Below are 18,969 nucleotides of genomic sequence, written 5' to 3'. Positions count from 1 at the left end.
GCTAAAAATAGCGTTGTTTTACCGCCGACGCTATAGGCTCGGCGGTGTGAAAGGGGTCTAATGGTGGAATGTCATGATTTACGACCAACTCATCCCTTGCTTTGAAGCCATTACCGGTCTATGGAGATCCAACATGTGGTCATTCTGTAGCAAAAGGAAAGATAATATCCAAGAGGGGCACACAGAGGTAACACCGCTGGGCTGTTTACAAGGGACAGCAAATTAATCGCAGCCACCCCAAGCAGCATGGAACTGCATGAGAAGTCATGAATATTTCTTTATGTGTGTTTAATGGAAACCACAAGGCCGAATGCAATTATTCATTAAGAAACCACGTGCGGGATGTCTGCAGTTGCCAAATGCAAATTAAACATTTCATTACGGGGGAAATTCTCGCCTAAACCGCAATGTTTATAAACAAAAGTGAAATGCCAAAAATTACCACTTAGTAATATATGTGAAGCCATTGAAGCTGTAAGTATGATGCTAGATGTGATACACCCCAGGGACCAATTTGTAATATTTTCTGCAGGCCATTATCCACACTATCCTTCAGCCAGAGCTCTTCAAAGATTACCATAAAACTCAGCTTCAGCACCAGAGAGATCATCACAATCGATGACAGTTATTGCTTATTATCTGCAGTTTAAAAGCATCGAAAGTACACAGCTGTGCTTGAACTGCCTGCAAACTAAAGTGTATTTACAGTAAGATCTAAAAGTACTACTGCAGCGCTCAAAGGGGCAGTCACCAGACCAGGATAGTGTGTGGGGGTCTATATTCCCTCCAGAACTATAGCTATAGTGGTTGCAGCCTTCCTCGGACAGGGAATCCAGTGTTGCGTGTTCTTCAGGAAGAGGATGTGTCCCCGAACTGCCTTTACCTTGCCGGCATCGCCACAGTCTGGTCACTCATTGCCACACCCGTAGACCATCAGAGTCTGTTGTTATGAATGTTACTTCTGTCCTTTGTGCGTAGTCTATAGGCCATTTGGTTTCTTTTAATAAATCTTGGGTAATGCACTAGGCCAGGGGTCTCCAAACTTTCTAAACAATTCACTGCCCTTTAGACTTTAGGGGGGCCAGTTGGTGGCCACTGGAAGTAGAAAATGATATTAGTGGAAAGAACAGTGCCCCATCGATGGTATCAATAAGAATGGTGGCCAACCATTGGTATCAGTGGGAAGAATGGAGGCCAACCATTGGTATCAGTGGGAGGAATAGTGCCCAACCATTGGTGTCAGTGGGAAGAATAGTTGCTCATCATTTGTGTCAGTGGGAGGAATAGTGCCCAAGGGCCACATAAATTCCAACAGCAGGCCACAGTTTGGAGACCACAGTGCTAGGCATTTGCTCTTTTGCAGTGTAGCTAAAATGCCATTGGCTTAAAATGACCATGTGGCCATATTAGGTAAATGATGTAAGGAGCATCCCTTGCCCAACTTATGTGTACAGCTGTGGGATGGGAAATGCTATGGCCACAGTTGATTCGGCGGTAGTGGCAGCATCCTTCCAGATTCGGTCTGAACCAAAGTTCGGACCAATATTAGGTTCATCCATAGTTGTCATCCAGGCTGTTCTCCTGATCTGGACTACAAACATGTGCTCCTCTGTCCATCCCCTTTACTTGGGGACTTGTAGTTTACATAAAATAGCTTACAGATAAGATAACATTTTTGGTGCTTTAAGGCTCCACTCAAAGGAATTGCCAAGATCACTGTACTTCTGGCAAAATCAACAAGTGTTGATTTTGCCAGAAATGTTCTTGAACAACAAAAACAATTGCAGCCACCACATCTAACCACCAGTAACCTGCTCCTGGCCCCTCCCTCCTGACCCCAAAGACCAGAAGCTTGCAATGGTGGCACCCGAGCCAAGTCAGAGCTCCGCGTTCCCTTTCAGACATGGAGCCCTGACCCGGCCCGACTCTTCTCTCCCGATTGGTTAACTGACTTTGATTGACAGTGCTCCAGCCAATCAGGAGGAGAGTGCTGGAAGAGCGAGGAAAACATGGACATTGCTGGATAGAGAAGGGGCTCAGGGTACATATTAGGGGGTACAGGGGGCCTACTACACACAAAAGGTAAAACCTTTTGCCTTTACAACTCCTTTAAGGCCCTGGTTCTGGTGCAATCTGTGCATTTTGCGAGTGGATAGAGTAGGGAAAGATACCCAGCCTGGTAGGGACAGCACTAGAGTCAGGGAAAGGTACCTGTCCAGGAGAGAAAGTGTAGGGCTCACAACTTCTCTGGGCATGAGACGGCCAGGCAGCAATGTACCCCTCCTACCAGGCACTGACAGTTTGGCTAAAACCTACTCTCTACATGCTGTTGGAACTGTGAGTGTTGCCGGTTGGGTTGTCTTCCCGCCGAGTTTATTGTGAACGGCCTTTGCATTATTTCAATATAAGTTCTTTCATCGCACTTGGACTGCCTGTGTCATTGCCACCGCACCACACTGCACCCCACCTACAAGCACAGGGCACTGAAAGGGGAGAGCAAGAAGCAGCTTTTTTACTGAGAAAAAAAAAAAAGTTACTTAAGGCATCCCCAAACTAAAAACAGTCACCATTTATAACATGCAGGGGTACAGGATATAAAAGAGATGAAAAGCTGACTATAGACTATATTTAGGCTTATATTTATAAGGAAGTTCCAGAAGAGTTAGAACAAAACCACAGATGTATCACATCAAAAGAAAACACAGCTAAAAATGGAGAGCCTGGATGCCACCCAACAACGAAAAGAAATCTGCTGCACTGCTTACTTTGGGAAGATGGCGGACATCATTGCGGAAGAGTAGCCCGGTTTGCAGACGCCGTCAGAGAAGTTTGCGTACCTTGTTGCAATTTCTGCTTGCCTAGAAAATAAAATATACAGAAAATCACAACAGATAGAGACTCTTCCCATTAGAAGACATTCACACTTCAAGCTAACAGTCTCATATGTAATCACGTGCATTGCACCCCCTCTGTTTACTGATAAATAATTCAACACTGAACATTTCCTTCCCTAGAAATAGCAAGAATCAACATAAACCCAAGACATAAAAAATACCAAATATTAATGTGAGCATTAGATCTCCCAATTAGTTCTTGGAAAATCAACATCTGCTTTGACATGCTCCATGGTGATTGAATTTAGGTGCTGCATGTATAGATATAAATACTGGGGTATGTTCCAGGACTCATTCGAATGTGAGGGCTTGGAAAAGCTCACAAAACATTGTCAACGTTACAGAAGTTCAGTTGAAATATGAGTAATTACTACAAGATATACCATGACCGGATAACGAAAAACCTTCACAGACACAACCGGTAAGAGAAGAAACAGAGGTGGACCTTCTGACAAATTGGGGAATCAGAAGACATACAGCAGTAGAAGATTATCTTCTCAGAGTTTGATGGTGTTATAATGATGCATCATTGTACAGTGTCCTCTTTTGGTACAAGAAGAACGTTGTGTAGCAAATGTATTGAGTCATGGTAAAAATTAGTCTGAATCTGGGTCACGGTTTACTTCAGGTCAGGCAGGATGACTCACAGAGGCAGGTCTCTGGTACCTCTCCCTGGTTCTGGAAGTTTGGAGAAACTTCTAGAAGTTAGTGGGCGGAGGCCTGGAGAGTTGATCTACTTAGGGGAACCGGGCTAATCCCCAGGCGTACTGTCCTGGCAGGGTGGCTAGGCCAGCCCCTAAAAGTGGATGAGTCATGCTAACAGAGTCAGGTGGAAGATGGAGTGTGGTTTAGCCTGTCGGTAGCCTAGGAGGGGTCTCCTAGGTCTCCAGGCTGGGCTTGGACTGGCTCAGGAAGATCCATTCAGCATAGCGGTTTGACTTGGAATCTTGCCTGAGAGCAGTGGGAACAAAGAGGACAGAGTGCTCTACATCAACACACCTGGGGATTTTCAAGGAGAGAGACTGCCACATGTAGCAAGTTTCTAAAAAAGGACAGAATAACCCTTAACCCTTATATCCTTGCCCTAGGACAGTGATGGTGAACCTTGGCACCCCAGATGTTTTGTAACTACATTTCCCATGATGCTCAACTACACTGAAGAGCGCATGAGCAACATGGGAAATGTAGTTCCAAAACATCTGGGGTGCCAAGGTTCGCCATCACTGCCCTAGGAGATCTTCAGAGCAGTCATAGGGCCGGTATTGTCTGCAGGCAGTGGAGCCATGAGCAAATCTTCATAGGAGAGGATACACTCCTGAATGAATTTTACCCCACTTTTGTGCTATTTTCCAAGAGAGACTGAGAGCTCCTAGTCTGTAATGGACTTTTGCCACTGATCCACAAAAGACTGTGTTGTGTGTACAAATCAGTCCAGAATCTTTTGTATAGAGCAGTGATTCTCAACCTGGGGGTCGAATCAGGGCCGTTTTTAAGGCAGGGCAAAAGGGGCAGCTGCCCTGGACCCTGTCATTGTTGTGGGGCCCAAAGCAGCTGCCTCATGCTTGCCAACTATCCTGGTTTAAATTCCCTCATCCCTTGAGGTTTTAGTCCTGTGTTGTGTCCCAATATCTCAGTGTGAAGTGCTGCTACTAATGCTGCCCAGCTCTGCCCTATTGTTTTGTACAGATGACTCACCTGCAGAGCCTGTGTTTACATGTAAATTACCAGCATTCATATGTAAATAGCGGTGGCTGGCGGCATTGATATGTATATCATGCCCCTTGAGATCATATCCACAGTAATCTCTAGCAACCAATCAACAAGCAAAAATCATGTGCTGTAACCTCTAGCAACTAATCAGCGAGCCGTAATGTGTGCTGTAACCTCTAGCAACCAGTCAGTGAGCGGTAATGATACACTGTAACCTCTGGCAACCAGTCAGTGAGCGGTAATGATACACTGTAACCTCTGGCAAACAATTGTAATAGCTGCCTGATCTGATTCAGTAAACTGATTTTAAGTCTAGCTGCTATTTATTGTATGTCTTAGAGCAGGTGGAGAGCAAAACTGCATGGGGGGGGGGGGGCCGAGACAAGTTTTGCCCAGGGTCCAATCAATATTAAAGACGGCCCTGGGTCGAATGATGATTTGCCAGGAGTCAAGCAATCCTGGGCTTTTCCTGAAGCCCACATCACTCTCCCAGCCTCTTTGTGGCCGCCCAGCAGGGCTGTCCCTGGAGCCTGCGGCCGCCCCCTAAGTCTCATCACAGCCACCCATTCAGTTCACGGCATGGCTGGGGGGGGGGGGGGGGGCGCAAAGGCTAGCAGTCAGCTGACTGGTGAGGAATGTGAAGTGGGAGGGGCTGGAAGAGACCCTATCTCCTGATTTTGGTATAGGTGTCACTGCTATGAGACATAATGATGTTGTAGACACAGTGAGCAACACTACCTGTGATTAGAGTTGCCATTAAAAGTCCCCACTACAGTTCTCAGATCAGCAGGTGACCTTCATCAAGAGCACCCAAGTTGGCTGATCAGAACTCCCCCCAGCACTGCCACTCATTCCAACTTCCCCCACCAAGGAGTAAGAGAAGGAACACAAATAGAGAATACATGGAAGGAAGAGGAAAAAAGAGGGGGAGAAACAAATAAAAACGGAGAGAAAGAATAAGAGAAAGTACAAGAAAGAAGGCTAGAGAGAGGGATGGGAAAAAAAACCCCAAGAAATGAGGATAGAGAGTGATAAAAGGGAAAGAAAGGAGAACAAAGAGAAAGATCCTAAAATGTACCATAAGGGGGCTTTAATACGGTACGAGTGGAAGGGACTCAGAGCGCTAAAAGTCCATGGGTTAGGGGGCGCAAATTACTTGTCTTGCCTCGGGTGCTGACACTCCACGCTACGAAAATAATTTTACTGTTAGGGGTCCCCACAACTTGGGAAATTTTATAAAGGCGTCACGGCACTAGAAAGGTTGAGAACCACTGGTATAGAGGAAGGACGTTATCCTGTTGTTCTTTGATTCAAATTGGGCATCCTATAAATCCCTTCACCCCATCCAAGCTGTTACCCCCCTAATAAGACATCAAAGGAATGCAGAGGGACTGACTTCTGGTGTTTGGATGCAAGTGGAGAATGTGTGTTGCCTGGCTGTGCAGGAGTAAGAACCAGTCACCGGCAGTGACTGGTTCTTACTCCTGCACAGCCAGGCAACACACATTCTCCACAATTATTATTTTTGCCCCCCTTTCCCGTCCTTCTCTTCTCTTGTCCCCCATTTTACTATATCCTTTCTTCTCTTTTCTCTTCCTTTTTCTCGTTTTTTTTGTTTTCTTTTCACCTCCTCCCCTTTTTCCTTCCCTCTTTTGTTTCTCTTTCCCTTTCCTTTCCCTCCCCTTTTTTTTCTCCCCTCCCTTCCCTTCTTTCCCCCCCCCTCCCCTTCTCTCTTCCCTTCCTCCACACATTCACTTTTCAAGTGTGTATCATCTAGTTCCTCCGCTCATGGGCACAATACACCACTTGCACCGGCATACTTACTTGGGAGCACTCTGTGGGTGTACTAATGTTTAAATGCATGCCTCACATTATTAGATTAATCTGGCTATAATTTGCCATTTCTCTACCCTATTCAACACATCTAACATTATGTATTTCTTTTAGACATCGGCCTGTCCATATTTAATACCTCCCCCAGTCGCCCGGGGGAGATACACCCCCGGGGGCCCTTGGGCGCTTCGGTGGTACTCCGTCGTGGGTAAGAGCCACAATTTGTGTCATATAACAGTTCCCATTTATAACTTGTACATTGTATTTTAGATTATTGTTTTTTTCTGTTCTAGTTACTTTATTTGTGTTTTTCACAGATGTATGTATTTCCTGAAGAAGCTCAGTTAGAGCGAAACTAGTTGAAATACGTCACCACCTGTACCATTTTGTACACCGTTAATGTTTTTATTTTTGGAATAAAATTGATATACATATTATTCTTGGTTTAAATTATTGGTTATCAATATTCCTACCTGTAACGTAATAGTCCTTTAGTTCATTTCTGTTTTCGATAAGCCTGATAGGGGAACCAGGTTTCTCCACCTTCAATTGTATAATTGTATAAATATGAGTGGAAGGCACTTCAAACCTGAGCACCGATATCTCAACTTCCCTTTAGGACCCCATTCAGAGAAGTGTGTTTTCTGTTGTATGTTGACAATGGTATTTGTACTCATTTTGTGAGCCTTTTATGCATATCTGTAAGCCCGATTTTTCTAATCTAAGTGGGGAACAGACGGTGACGGATGGATGTAGGAAGGCCATTAACTGGAAGAATTAACAATGTTCATCATGTCGCAACAGAGAAATATTTATCTTTATACGTAAAGTCTTCCAAAGGAGCCATTATAATTGGAGCCAAGTCTGCTGCTCTGCCCGGGGAATGAACGGGCGGTGCAGGATTTGATTTATGGAGTCACAGGAGATATAGATACAGCTGTATTACTGCACCTGTAATCATATTCAATCACGTTCCACCTTCCTGACAAGCGCTGCGCTGTTTACATACGAAGGGAACAATAGCATGCCTTTCCGTACTATGTGCTTCTTGTGTAATGTGATTTTTTTTTTTGTTCGTTGCTCTTCTTGTGTGGTCGCTGCGGGTAAACCCACTTCATTTTAAGTAACGTCAAAGCTGGGCTGGTGTTAAACTCTTAACATCTGGCCATGGCACATCACAATGGGGGAAGAGGGCCAAGTCCTATGGCCGCACGAAGCCCTCCGGATAAGAGAGAAATAACTTCTTCTCATTCTAACATGGTGGTGATGCAACACAGACAAGAGCGGTATCCCCGACACAAACGATAAGAGTGCGTGTACAGCCCTGGTGCCCGGCATGCGGCCCGCTGGCCATCGTGTCCTGGGCTGGGTCCACCATGTGTTGGTCAGCTTGCAGCGTGCCAGCGGGGACTCAATAGCGGTGAGTCCATTAAGGGCGCACGAGTGCCAACCACCCCCCCCCTCCTATGTAGATGGTTAGATTCATGCATTGTATGAATCTATCCATGGCCGCCACCACCACCCCCTATTCAGACGTTCGGCCCCTTTTCGGACACCAGGCGCCTGGAATTACAGTGGCGGGGGTGTTTTTGAAGCACCTGATTAGAGCCACAGGCTGTAATAGACTTAAAAAAAGGTGAACTGCGAGCACAAGGCATTGCGCTCGCAGTTCACCCAGGTGTGTTAGAAAAGCAAATGAATAAGTGGCTGCAATTGATGGACACAGTGGCTACAATTGATGGCACAGCGGCTACAATTGATGGCACAGCGGCTGCGTTTGATGGCACAGTAGCTGTGTTTGATGGCACAGTGGCTGTGTTTGATGGCACAGTGGCTGTGTTTGATGGCACATTGGCTGTGTTTGATGGCACAGTGGCTGCCATTGATGGCACAGTGGCTACAATTGATGGCACAGCGGCTGCGTTTGATGGCACAGTAGCTGTGTTTGATGGCACAGTAGCTGTGTTTGATGGCACAGTGGCTGTGTTTGATGGCACAGTGGCTACAATTGATGGCACAGCGGCTGCGTTTGATGGCACAGTAGCTGTGTTTGATGGCACAGTGGCTGTGTTTGATGGCACAGTGGCTGCAATTGATGGGCAAAGTGGCTGCAATCGATGGCACATTGGTTACAATCGCTGGCACAGGGTCTGATACCCGTCACCTGATTGGCTGAAAGGATAAGCACTGCGATTGGACGCCTATAAGGAGGAGACGCATGGAGGACACAGGAGCTGCTGTCTGAACAACTACACAGTGGCTGATGGCACAGTGGCTGCAATTGATGGCACAGTAGCTGCAATTGATGGGCAAAGTGGCTGCAATTGATGGGCAAAGTGGCTGCAATTGATGGGCACAGTGGCTGCAATTGATGGCACAGTGGCTGCGTTTGATGGCCCAGTAGCTGTGTTTGATGGCACAGTGGTTGCAATTGATGGGCAAAGTGGCTGCAATCGCTGGCACAGTGGCTGCAATCGATGGCACAGTGGCTGGGTTTGATGGCACAGTGGCTGCGTTTGATGGCACAGTGGCTGCGTTTGATGGCACAGCGGCTGCGTTTGATGGTACAGCGGCTGCATTTGATGGGCACAGTGAGGCTGCAATTGACAGTTTGTTTGCATCCCCCCCCCCAAAAAAATTTGAGCACCAGCCGCCACTGTCCGGTCGTGTGTACGCGGCATAACTCTTCACGCTGAACAGAGAACTGTCAGGACCCGGATCAGCACCTGCAACCTATGCTGTGTCTGGCAGTCTCTTGTCTTGCTGAACCATGGAAGATGATGGACAGCTCCCCGCCTGATTCCTTAACCACTTCAGCCCCGGGAGGATTTACCCCGTTCCCAACCAGAGCATTTTTTGCGATACGGCACTGCGTCGCTTTAGCTGACAATTGCGTGGTCGTGCGACGTTGTACCCAAACAAAATTGACCTAATTTTTTTCCCCACAAATAGAGCTTTCTTTTGGTGGTATTTGATCACCTCTGCGGTTTTTATATTTTGCGCTATAAACAAAAAAAGAGCGAAAATTTTGGGAAAAAAAAAAAAGGAAAATTTTTTACATTTTTCTATAATAAATATCCTCCAAAAATATATATATATAAAAAAACAAATTTCCTCCTCAGTTTAGGCCGATATGTATTCTACATATTTTTGGTAGAAAAAAAATGCAATAAGGCCGCGTACACACGGGCGGATTGTCTGCCCAACTAAGTTCGTCAGACAATCCGACAGACAGTCCGTTCAACTTTTGAATGAACGGACTTGACCACACACGATGAACAGACAGTCCGCTGAAAACTTGCGCGATGACGTGTACAGCACGTTCGACGGGACTAGAAATAGGACGTCCAATACACAGCAATGCAACCTTCGGCCGTGTAAACCCTTTCTGAGCATGCGCCATACTTAGTCCGTCCAACTTGCCTACACACGAGCGGACTGTCCGCTGAAACCAAGTTTGGACGGACAAAACCAAGTTTGGACGGACAAAATTACGGAAATTCCGAAAGACAAAGTCCGTCGGACTGTCCGCTGAAAAAGTCAGCTGAAGCCCACACAAGAGCGGATTGTCCGCTGAAACACGGTTCAGCGGACTAAGTTGGGCAGACAATCCGCCCGTGTGTATGCGGCCTAAGTGTATATTGATTGGTTTGCGCAAAAGTTATAGCGTCGAAAAAATAGGGGATAGATTTATGGCATTTTTATTATTATTTTTTCTTTTTTTTTTTACTAATAATGGCGACGATCTGCGATTTTTATTGGGACTGCGACATTATGGCAGACAGATCGAACACTTTTGACATTTATACAGCGATCAGAGCTACAAATAGCCACTGATTATTGTGTAAATATCACTGGCAGGGAAGGGGTTAAACACTAGGGGGCGATCAAGGGGTTAAGTGTGTTCCCTGGATGTGTTCTAACTGTAGGGGGGATGGGCTCACTACAACATGACAGAGATCACTGTTTCCGATGACAGGGAGCACTAGCACCCCGCCATGTTGCTAGGCAGAACAGGGAAATTCCTTCTTTACATAGGAATCTCCCTGTTCTGCCGCTCCTCGCCACAATCGCGGGCCGCCCGCGAACAAGGACTTTGCGGGCATGCTCCCACGGCACATGGCGTGCGCACGTGTGCCACTAGGGAGGAAATTTAAAAGGACATACAGGTACACCCTTTTGCCTGCCCATGCCATTCTGTCAACGTAAATCGGCGTGCAGAGGTCGGCAAGTGGTTAAACAACCTTGCCTTGTATCTTATTTATCTTGAAACCTGACCCCTTTGCACCTCCCATGAACTTCCTATGTAAGCCCTGCCTTTGCACTTTCTGTTTGCCAGATTATATTGCACTCTCCAGCCAGTATCTTGCTCTTGTCACTCACGCTGCCATTTGTATCTTCACTGCCACTCATTACAGACCTTTGGTTCGTTCATTGACTATGCTTCTGCATGATCCCAACCTGCAACCACTTGTTACTGACCTTTGGTTTGTTCCTTGACTACGCTTCTGCATGATCCCAACCTGCAAACACTGGTTACTGACCTTTGGTTTGTACCTCAACTATGCTTCTGCTTATCCCTACCTGCCATCACTCGTTACTGACCTTTGGCTTGTTTACTGACTACGCTTCTGCATGATCCCAACCTGCAACTACTTGTTACTGACCTTTGGTTTGTTCCTTGACTACGCTTCTGCATGATCCCAACCTGCAAACACTGGTTACTGACCTTTGGTTTGTACCTCAACTATGCCTCTGCTTATCCCTACCTGCCATCACTCGTTACGGACCTTTGGCTTGTTTACTGACTACGCTTCTGCATGATCCCAACCTGCAACCACTCGTTACTGACCTTTGGTTTTTGTTCCTGGACTATGCTTCTGCTTGATCCCTACCTGCAATGATTCCTAACCGACCTTTGGCTTATTTACTAACTATGCTTCTGCTTGATCCCTGCCAGCAACCACTTGTTACCTTTGGCTAATTTACTAACTACGCCTCGGGTGAGCCTGTGTCATTTTCTAGGGTAACCTGATTGTATACCTATCGTGCTGGTTGGTGGTAATATCTCTACTGCTATAGCTACTGGTCTCCGAGCCTGACCCCTGACCGCGACAAGAACATTTAATATGTTCATATTTTTATCCCAACTTCTTGGGAATTATAAACTTTCAGAATTTCTGATGTATTTGTATTATCTTATTACAATAAACAATGTTCATCCATCTTCCAATGTATTCACATTGTTGCATAACAATTTCATGTAAAAACTGGTAAAGAATGCAGAAGTTTGAAAACAAACCACGGCTCATGTCTGGTACCTCAGCCAGAATATAAACCGGAATGAAAACATTATTTGGATTTAAAATGTCAAATCAACTGAATAAATGACATGACACAATGATATCAGACGGATCGTCTCATCTGACAACATGAGACATTTGAAAGACAGTTGAACTAGAAGCTCATTGGCTCATCAGCAGACTCTGCCAGGAGGTAAAAGTTTGGGGGGTCATCTCCTTTTTGTCCTTTCAGTGGCATCCAGCCAATCACAGTGGTGATGAAATGGTTTATAAAGCCTGGCAAACAAATATATATATATACATACGTCTCACCATTAGGCTGCTGTGTCACATCCATACAATGGAACAAGTGAGATAGCAGCTCGGAGCTGATAAGGAAGTTTCCATTACAAGGCGATACAGCGATTGGTGACACGCGCTCTGCCACCTGCCTAATCTGGACGCCGTGCTCAACGCAGAAAGCATATCAGAGGCCGCGACTGGTGTCACCCAACATATCAGCTCTGCTTTAGCAACCCTATCAGTCCCATACAAGACACAGACACGGACAGGCAGAGAACAACAACTTTATAATTCTGGCCAAATACTGTTGGAAAAAATGTAGTCATAAAAAAAAAAAATAGCGTGGGGTCCAAGCGCGACGCTCAAGTTTTTACCGAGGTTGCACTGATCTGGATGCACTGCTTCTATCGTTTTGTTAGAAGATGGTGAAGAGTTGGTTGAAGAATCCAAAGTTCTCCATAGGGGAGAAGAGGTCCATCACCGTAGGACACTAGCAAATAACTGTAGACTCGTGCAGTGGGGTAGATTTATAGGGAAGGGGGTGGTGGCCAGGGGTTGTGTCCTCAAAAAGCTTTGCCAATGTACAATCCCCTGAAGGTACAAATGAAAAGACCTCAAGGGTCCATCACCGTAGGACACTAGCAAATAACCGGAGACTCATGGAGTGGGGTAGATTTATAGGGAAGGGGGTGGTGGCCAGGGGTTGTGTCCTCAAAAAGCTTTGCCAATGTCCAATCCCCTGAAGGTACAAATGAAAAGACCTCAAGGGTCCATCACCGTAGGACACTAGCAAATAACTGTAGACTCGTGCAGTGGGGTATATTTATAGGGAAGGGGGTGGTGGCCAGGGGTTGTGTCCTCAAAAAGCTTTGCCAATGTCCAATCCCCTGAAGGTACAAATGAAAAGACCTCAAGGGTCCATCACCGTAGGACACTAGCAAATAACTGGAGACTCATGGAGTGGGGTAGATTTATAGGGAAGGGGGTGGTGGCCAGGGGTTGTGTCCTCAAAAAGCTTTGCCAATGTCCAATCCCCTGAAGGTACAAATGAAAAGACCTCAAGGGTCCATCACCGTAGGACACTAGCAAATAACTGTAGACTCGTGCAGTGGGGTAGATTTATAGGGAAGGGGGTGGTGGCCAGGGGTTGTGTCCTCAAAAAGCTTTGCCAATGTCCAATCCCCTGAAGGTACAAATGAAAAGACCTCAAGGGTCCATCACCGTAGGACACTAGCAAATAACTGGAGACTCATGGAGTTAGGTAGATTTATAGGGAAGGGGTGGTGGCCAGGGGTTGTGTCCTCAAAAAGCTTTGCCAATGTCCAATCCCCTGAAGGTACAAATTAAAAGACCTCAAGGGTCCATCACCAGAGGACACTAGCAAATAACTGGAGACTCATGGAGTGGGATAGATTTATAGGGAAGGGGGTGGTGGCCAGGGGTTGTGTCCTCAAAAAGCTTTGCCAATGTCCAATCCCCTGAAGGTACAAATTAAAAGCACTCAGGGGTCCATCACCAGAGGACACTAGCAAATAACTGGAGACTCATGGAGTGGGATAGATTTATAGGGAAGGGGGTGGTGGCCAGGGGTTGTGTCCTCAAAAAGCTTTGCCAATGTCCAATCCCCTGAAGGTACAAATGAAAAGACCTCAAGGGTCCATCACCGTAGGACACTAGCAAATAACTGGAGACTCATGGAGTTAGGTAGATTTATAGGGAAGGGGTGGTGGCCAGGGGTTGTGTCCTCAAAAAGCTTTGCCAATGTCCAATCCCCTGAAGGTACAAATTAAAAGACCTCAAGGGTCCATCACCAGAGGACACTAGCAAATAACTGGAGACTCATGGAGTGGGATAGATTTATAGGGAAGGGGGTGGTGGCCAGGGGTTGTGTCCTCAAAAAGCTTTGCCAATGTCCAATCCCCTGAAGGTACAAATTAAAAGCACTCAGGGGTCCATCACCAGAGGACACTAGCAAATAACTGGAGACTCATGGAGTGGGATAGATTTATAGGGAAGGGGGTGGTGGCCAGGGGTTGTGTCCTCAAAAAGCTTTGCCAATGTCCAATCCCCTGAAGGTACAAATTAAAAGCACTCAGGGGTCCATCACCAGAGGACACTAGCAAATAACTGGAGACTCATGGAGTGGGATAGATTTATAGGGAAGGGGGTGGTGGCCAGGGGTTGTGTCCTCAAAAAGCTTTGCCAATGTCCAATCTCCTGAAGGTACAAATGAAAAGAACTCACCGCTTCAACTGATACGCCCACTGGAACACACACCTGAGTGCTAACCCTGGCTCGCCTCCATGGTAAATTGTCAAAATAAGAAACAGCTGCACCTCACGTGAGCTCCAAGTAAAGTTTACTGGAATGTGAAAATATCCATAATGACACCAGCAGTGGTCAAGGTAGACGCGTTATATACAAAAGAAATGATTAAGCACATTTCTGCTGTGTGAAACGCATCTACCTGGACCACTGCTGGTGTCCTCTGGTGTCATGTTGGATATTTTCATATTCCAAAAACTTTACTTGGAGCCCACGTGAGGTGCAGCTGTTTCTTATTTAGACCCCTGAAGGTACCAGCCTATACTTCAGAGCCTATAAAGCCTGCACTGTACAATTTGCATACAAATATTGATTTATTAAAGTGACTCTGTTCTTAAAGTTGAACATTAGAGGAACATTAGTCTCCTACACAGATCTCTGACATCAACTCTACCGAACACCGTAACCACTTCATACCGGGGGGCACTTAATCACCTTCCTGCCCAGACCAATTTTGAGCTTTCAGCGCTGTCGCACTTTGAATGACAATTGCGCGGTCATGCTAAACTGGACCCAAATGAAATTTGTATCATTTTTTTCCCACAAATAGAGCTTTCTTTTGGTGGTATTTGATCACCTCTATGGTTTTTATTTTTGCGCTACAAATAAAAAAATACCGAAAATTTTGAAAAAAATAATGTTTTTTTTGTTTCAGTTTCAAAACTTTGTAAATAAGTAAGTTTTCTCCTTCACTGATGGGGCTACACTGATGGGCACTGATAAGGCGGCACTGATGGGCACCAATGATGTGGCACCAATGAAGTGGCACTGATGAGGTGGCATTGATGGACACTGATATGTGGCACTGATAGGCGGCACTGATGGGCGGCACTGATGGGCGACACGGATGGACACTGATAGGTGGCACAAATTGGCACTGATAGCTGGCACGGATTGGCATGGATAGGCGGCACAGATGGGCATGGATAGGCGGCACAGATGGGCATGGATAGGCAGCACAGATGGGCATGGATAGGCGGCACAGATGGGCATGGATAGGCGGCACAGATGGGCATGGGTGGGCACTGATAGGTGGCACAGGTGGGCACTCATAGGTGGCACAGGTGTGCACTCATAGGCGGCACAGGTGGGCACTCATAGGCGGCATTGGTGTTATACTGTACTAATGGATGCCAATCAGTGCCAAACAATAATGCATGCCAATCAGTGATGCCCATTGTGGGCACTGATTGGCATCCATTATGGGCACTGATTGGCATCCATTGTGCTGACTGGCATCCCTGGTGGTCTAGGGAGGATTACCTTTTCCCTGGTGGTCTGGTGGCGTCCCTGGTGGTCCAGTGTGGGCATCCTCGGGGGGGCAGTGCTGATAATCGATCAGCATAGACCCCCCCTGTCAGAGGAGCAGCCGGTCGGCTCTCCTCTACTCGCGTCTGACAGACGTGAGTGAGGAAAAGCCGATCACCGGCTCTTCCCATTTACACTGTGATCAGCCGTGATTGGACACAGCTGATCACGTGGTAAAGAGTCTCCGTCGGAGAATCTTTACCGAGATCGTAGTTGCCGGGTGTCAGACTGACACCCCGCAACAACGATCGCCGCGATGCGCGCCCCCGGGGGCGCGCAGCGGCTTATAATCCTGATCACGTCATATGACGTCCGGTCAGGATTATGAAACCACTTTGCCACCGTCAATTGCCTATAGGGCGGGCGGCAAGTGGTTAACGGCACTTTCACACTGGCAGCTCCCGGGCTATTTTTACCGCCGTTCTTGCAGCGCTTTTCGGCCACTAGCTGAGCACTTTTAACCCCCGCCAAAACCCCAAAAAGGGTTAAAAGTGCCCGCAAAGCTGCCGGCGCTGCCCATTGATTTCAATACACCACTTCTACAGCGCCCTTAAACATGCTGCTTGTAGGACATTTTTTAGCGTCCTGCCAGCAAACCGCTCCAGGCTTTCACATTGGCGTGAGAGGAGAGGCGCTTTACAGGCGCTTTCCTGGCGCTATTTTTTAGTGCTATAGCGCCTGTAAAGCAACTCAGTGGGGGCAGCACAGTGGTGTAGTGGTTAGCACTTTCACCTAGCAGCAATAGGGTCGCTGGTTCAAATCCTGACCACGACACCATCTGCCTGGAGTTTGCATGTTCTCCCTGTGCCTGCGTGGGTTTCCTCCCACACTCCAAAGACATGCTGGTAGGTTAATTAGACCTTGTCTAAAAAAAAAAAAAAAAATTGGCCTTAAAGTGGTTGTAAACCCTTACAAACCACTTTGACCTACCGGTAAGCCTAGATTAAGGCTTACCTGTAGGTCCAAGAAATATCTCCTAAACCTATATGGTTTAGGAGATATTTGCCCGAAAACGGGCACCGCTGTCTAGTTTGTAAGTTTGCAAACTATTTTCTTTCACGTTGTCATTATGGGGGATGTTTGTAGAATTTTGAGGAAAATTATGAATTGAATCAATTTTGGAATAAGGATGTAACAGAACAAAATGTGGAAAAAGTGATGCGCTGTGAATACTTTCCGGATGCACACTGTATGTGCCATACCTGTGTGATCCCTCTAGAAGCTGGAAATCACTGTAATAGGCACCGCTACTCCAGTGATCACCGCTAGCTTCTGGGTCCCATGCCAAGCAGCTACCCTGCTGCATTGTAAACACAGGAGGTCACTTGCTTGGCACAGGCACTATTCAGATAACACTTATCTCCATGCATGCAAATCGTGCTCTAATTGGGCAAGGTGGAGATTGTAATGTCCAAGCCCCGTCTCTCCACCTCATCTAATCACAGAACACTTTACATGCAAAATGTTCTTTTGAATAGTGCTCATGCCGAGTGAATGACCTCCTGTGTCCAGGAATAAGTCCTGGAAACTAGCAGAGATCACTGTAGCAGCGATACCTACTACAGTGATTTCCATCTTCCATTTGGACCCTCCAGGTATGACATATGCATACTTAGGCCGCGTACACACGGGCGGATTGTATGGCCTACTTAGTCCGTCATACAATCCGACGGACAGTCCGCCATACTTTCGAATGAACGGACTTGACCACACACGGATGCCCAAACAGTCCGTCGAAAGCTTGCGCGATGACGTGTACAGCACGTACGACGGGACTAGAAATAGGAAGTCCAATACACAGCAATGCAACCTTCCTGCCGTGTAAATCCTTTCTGAGCATGCGCCATACTTAGTCCGTCGAACTTGCCTACTCACGAGCGGATTGTCCGCTGAAACCAAAGTATGACGGACAGAATTACGGAAATTCCGAAATACTTAGTACGCCAGACTGCACGCTGAAAAAGTCAGCTGAAGCCCACACACGAGCGCACTGTCCGCTGAAATGTGTTTCGACGGACTAAGTACGCCATACAATCCGCCCGTGTGTACGCGGCATTACATTGGTCCAAGCTGGCATGAATCACCTTGGTGTTATATATATATATATATATATATATATATATATATATATATATAAAACCAAAAGTATTGGGACACCTGCCTCTACACACACATGAACTTTAATGGCATCCCAGTTTTAGTCCGTAGGGTTAAATATTGGGTTGGCTCCGCCCTTTGCAGCTATAACAGCTTCACCTCTTCTGGGAAGGCCGCCCACAAGGTTTAGGAGGGTGTCTATGGGAATGTTTCACCATTCTTCCAGAAGCGCATTTGTGAGGTCAGGCAGTGATGTTGGACGAGAAGGCCTGGCTCGTGGTCTCCGCTCTAATTCATCAGTGCGATCAATGCAGCCTATTGGTGCCCATCAGTGCAGCCTCATCAGCATACATCAATGAAGGAGAAAAATTACCTGTTTGCAAAGTTTATTAACAACATATAAAACGGTTTTGTATATTTTTTTTTTATAAATGTCTGCCTTTTTTTATTTATTTTTTAACAAAAAATAAAAAAACCCAGAGGTGATCAAATACCACCAAAAGAAAGCTCTATTTGGGTACAGTGTTGTATAACCGCGCAATTGTCATTCAAAGTGTGACAGCGGTCTGGTCTGGGCAGGAAGGGGGGTTTAGGTGCCCCGGTAAGCAAGTGGTGAAGCTTCAATTGAGCGTTAAAGGTGAAGTCAATTTCAGCACAGCTGCAGTGTTTGCTGAGTGCTATTACTAGTTCACTATTTTCTTTCCCCTGTCACATGGATGGGCTCTCAGTGGCTTATGGGTGAATGTCTTGCAGGGTTCGGGGCCCTGAGGTCAGGGGCCCGGGACTCTGTATAAAAGTTTTTCTTTTGTCCCTTTTGTATCGATTTCTCTGGATGCTCCATTTCCTCTTCACAACCTAAAAACTCATTGACAGCTAAAATTGTAGCTCTGTTTTAATAAAAACAAAAAAAAAACATAAAAGTTGAACATGTAAAGAAAGAAACACTTGCATTGTAGAGAATATAAAGCGGGCTTCCTCTGCACAGGTACTCACACGTTGTCTTCCTATAGACCCGCCATGTGTTCACACTCTCATGTGACATGTATATAATTCCTGCCGGCTCGGGGGGGATAAGCCGTGACATCTGAACACAATGGAGGGATTAGCGTACTGCAGAGCTAACATGACAGAACCACATGCAGCGGGAATATATAAATGTCATATTACGGGAAGACGTGAGATAACTTCCATCTCCTATGGCAGTAACATCCGACTCC

The 18,969-nt window shown here is 46.4% G+C and overlaps 1 protein-coding gene across 12 annotated transcripts in view; it reads right to left on the bottom strand.

Annotated features, from left to right (window-relative positions):
• ST3GAL3 (ST3 beta-galactoside alpha-2,3-sialyltransferase 3) overlaps window positions 1–18,969 on the bottom strand; it is a 690,822-nt gene that overhangs the window by 225,127 nt on the left and 446,726 nt on the right. For all 12 annotated transcript variants that reach the window (XM_077450693.1, XM_077450694.1, XM_077450692.1 and 9 more), the window contains one exon: window positions 2,766–2,858. In XM_077450693.1, the coding sequence (XP_077306819.1) occupies window positions 2,766–2,858 (93 nt within the window). The remainder of the gene's footprint in view (window positions 1–2,765; window positions 2,859–18,969) is intronic.

This window comes from Lithobates pipiens, unplaced genomic scaffold (genome assembly GCF_037356315.1).
Source record: "Lithobates pipiens isolate NorthernLeopardFrog02 unplaced genomic scaffold, aLitPip1_a1.2 Scaffold_23, whole genome shotgun sequence".
Lineage (NCBI taxonomy): Eukaryota > Metazoa > Chordata > Amphibia > Anura > Ranidae > Lithobates > Lithobates pipiens.
Note: the sequence above shows the minus strand (reverse complement) of the source record. Positions and strands in the feature narration are given on the sequence as shown.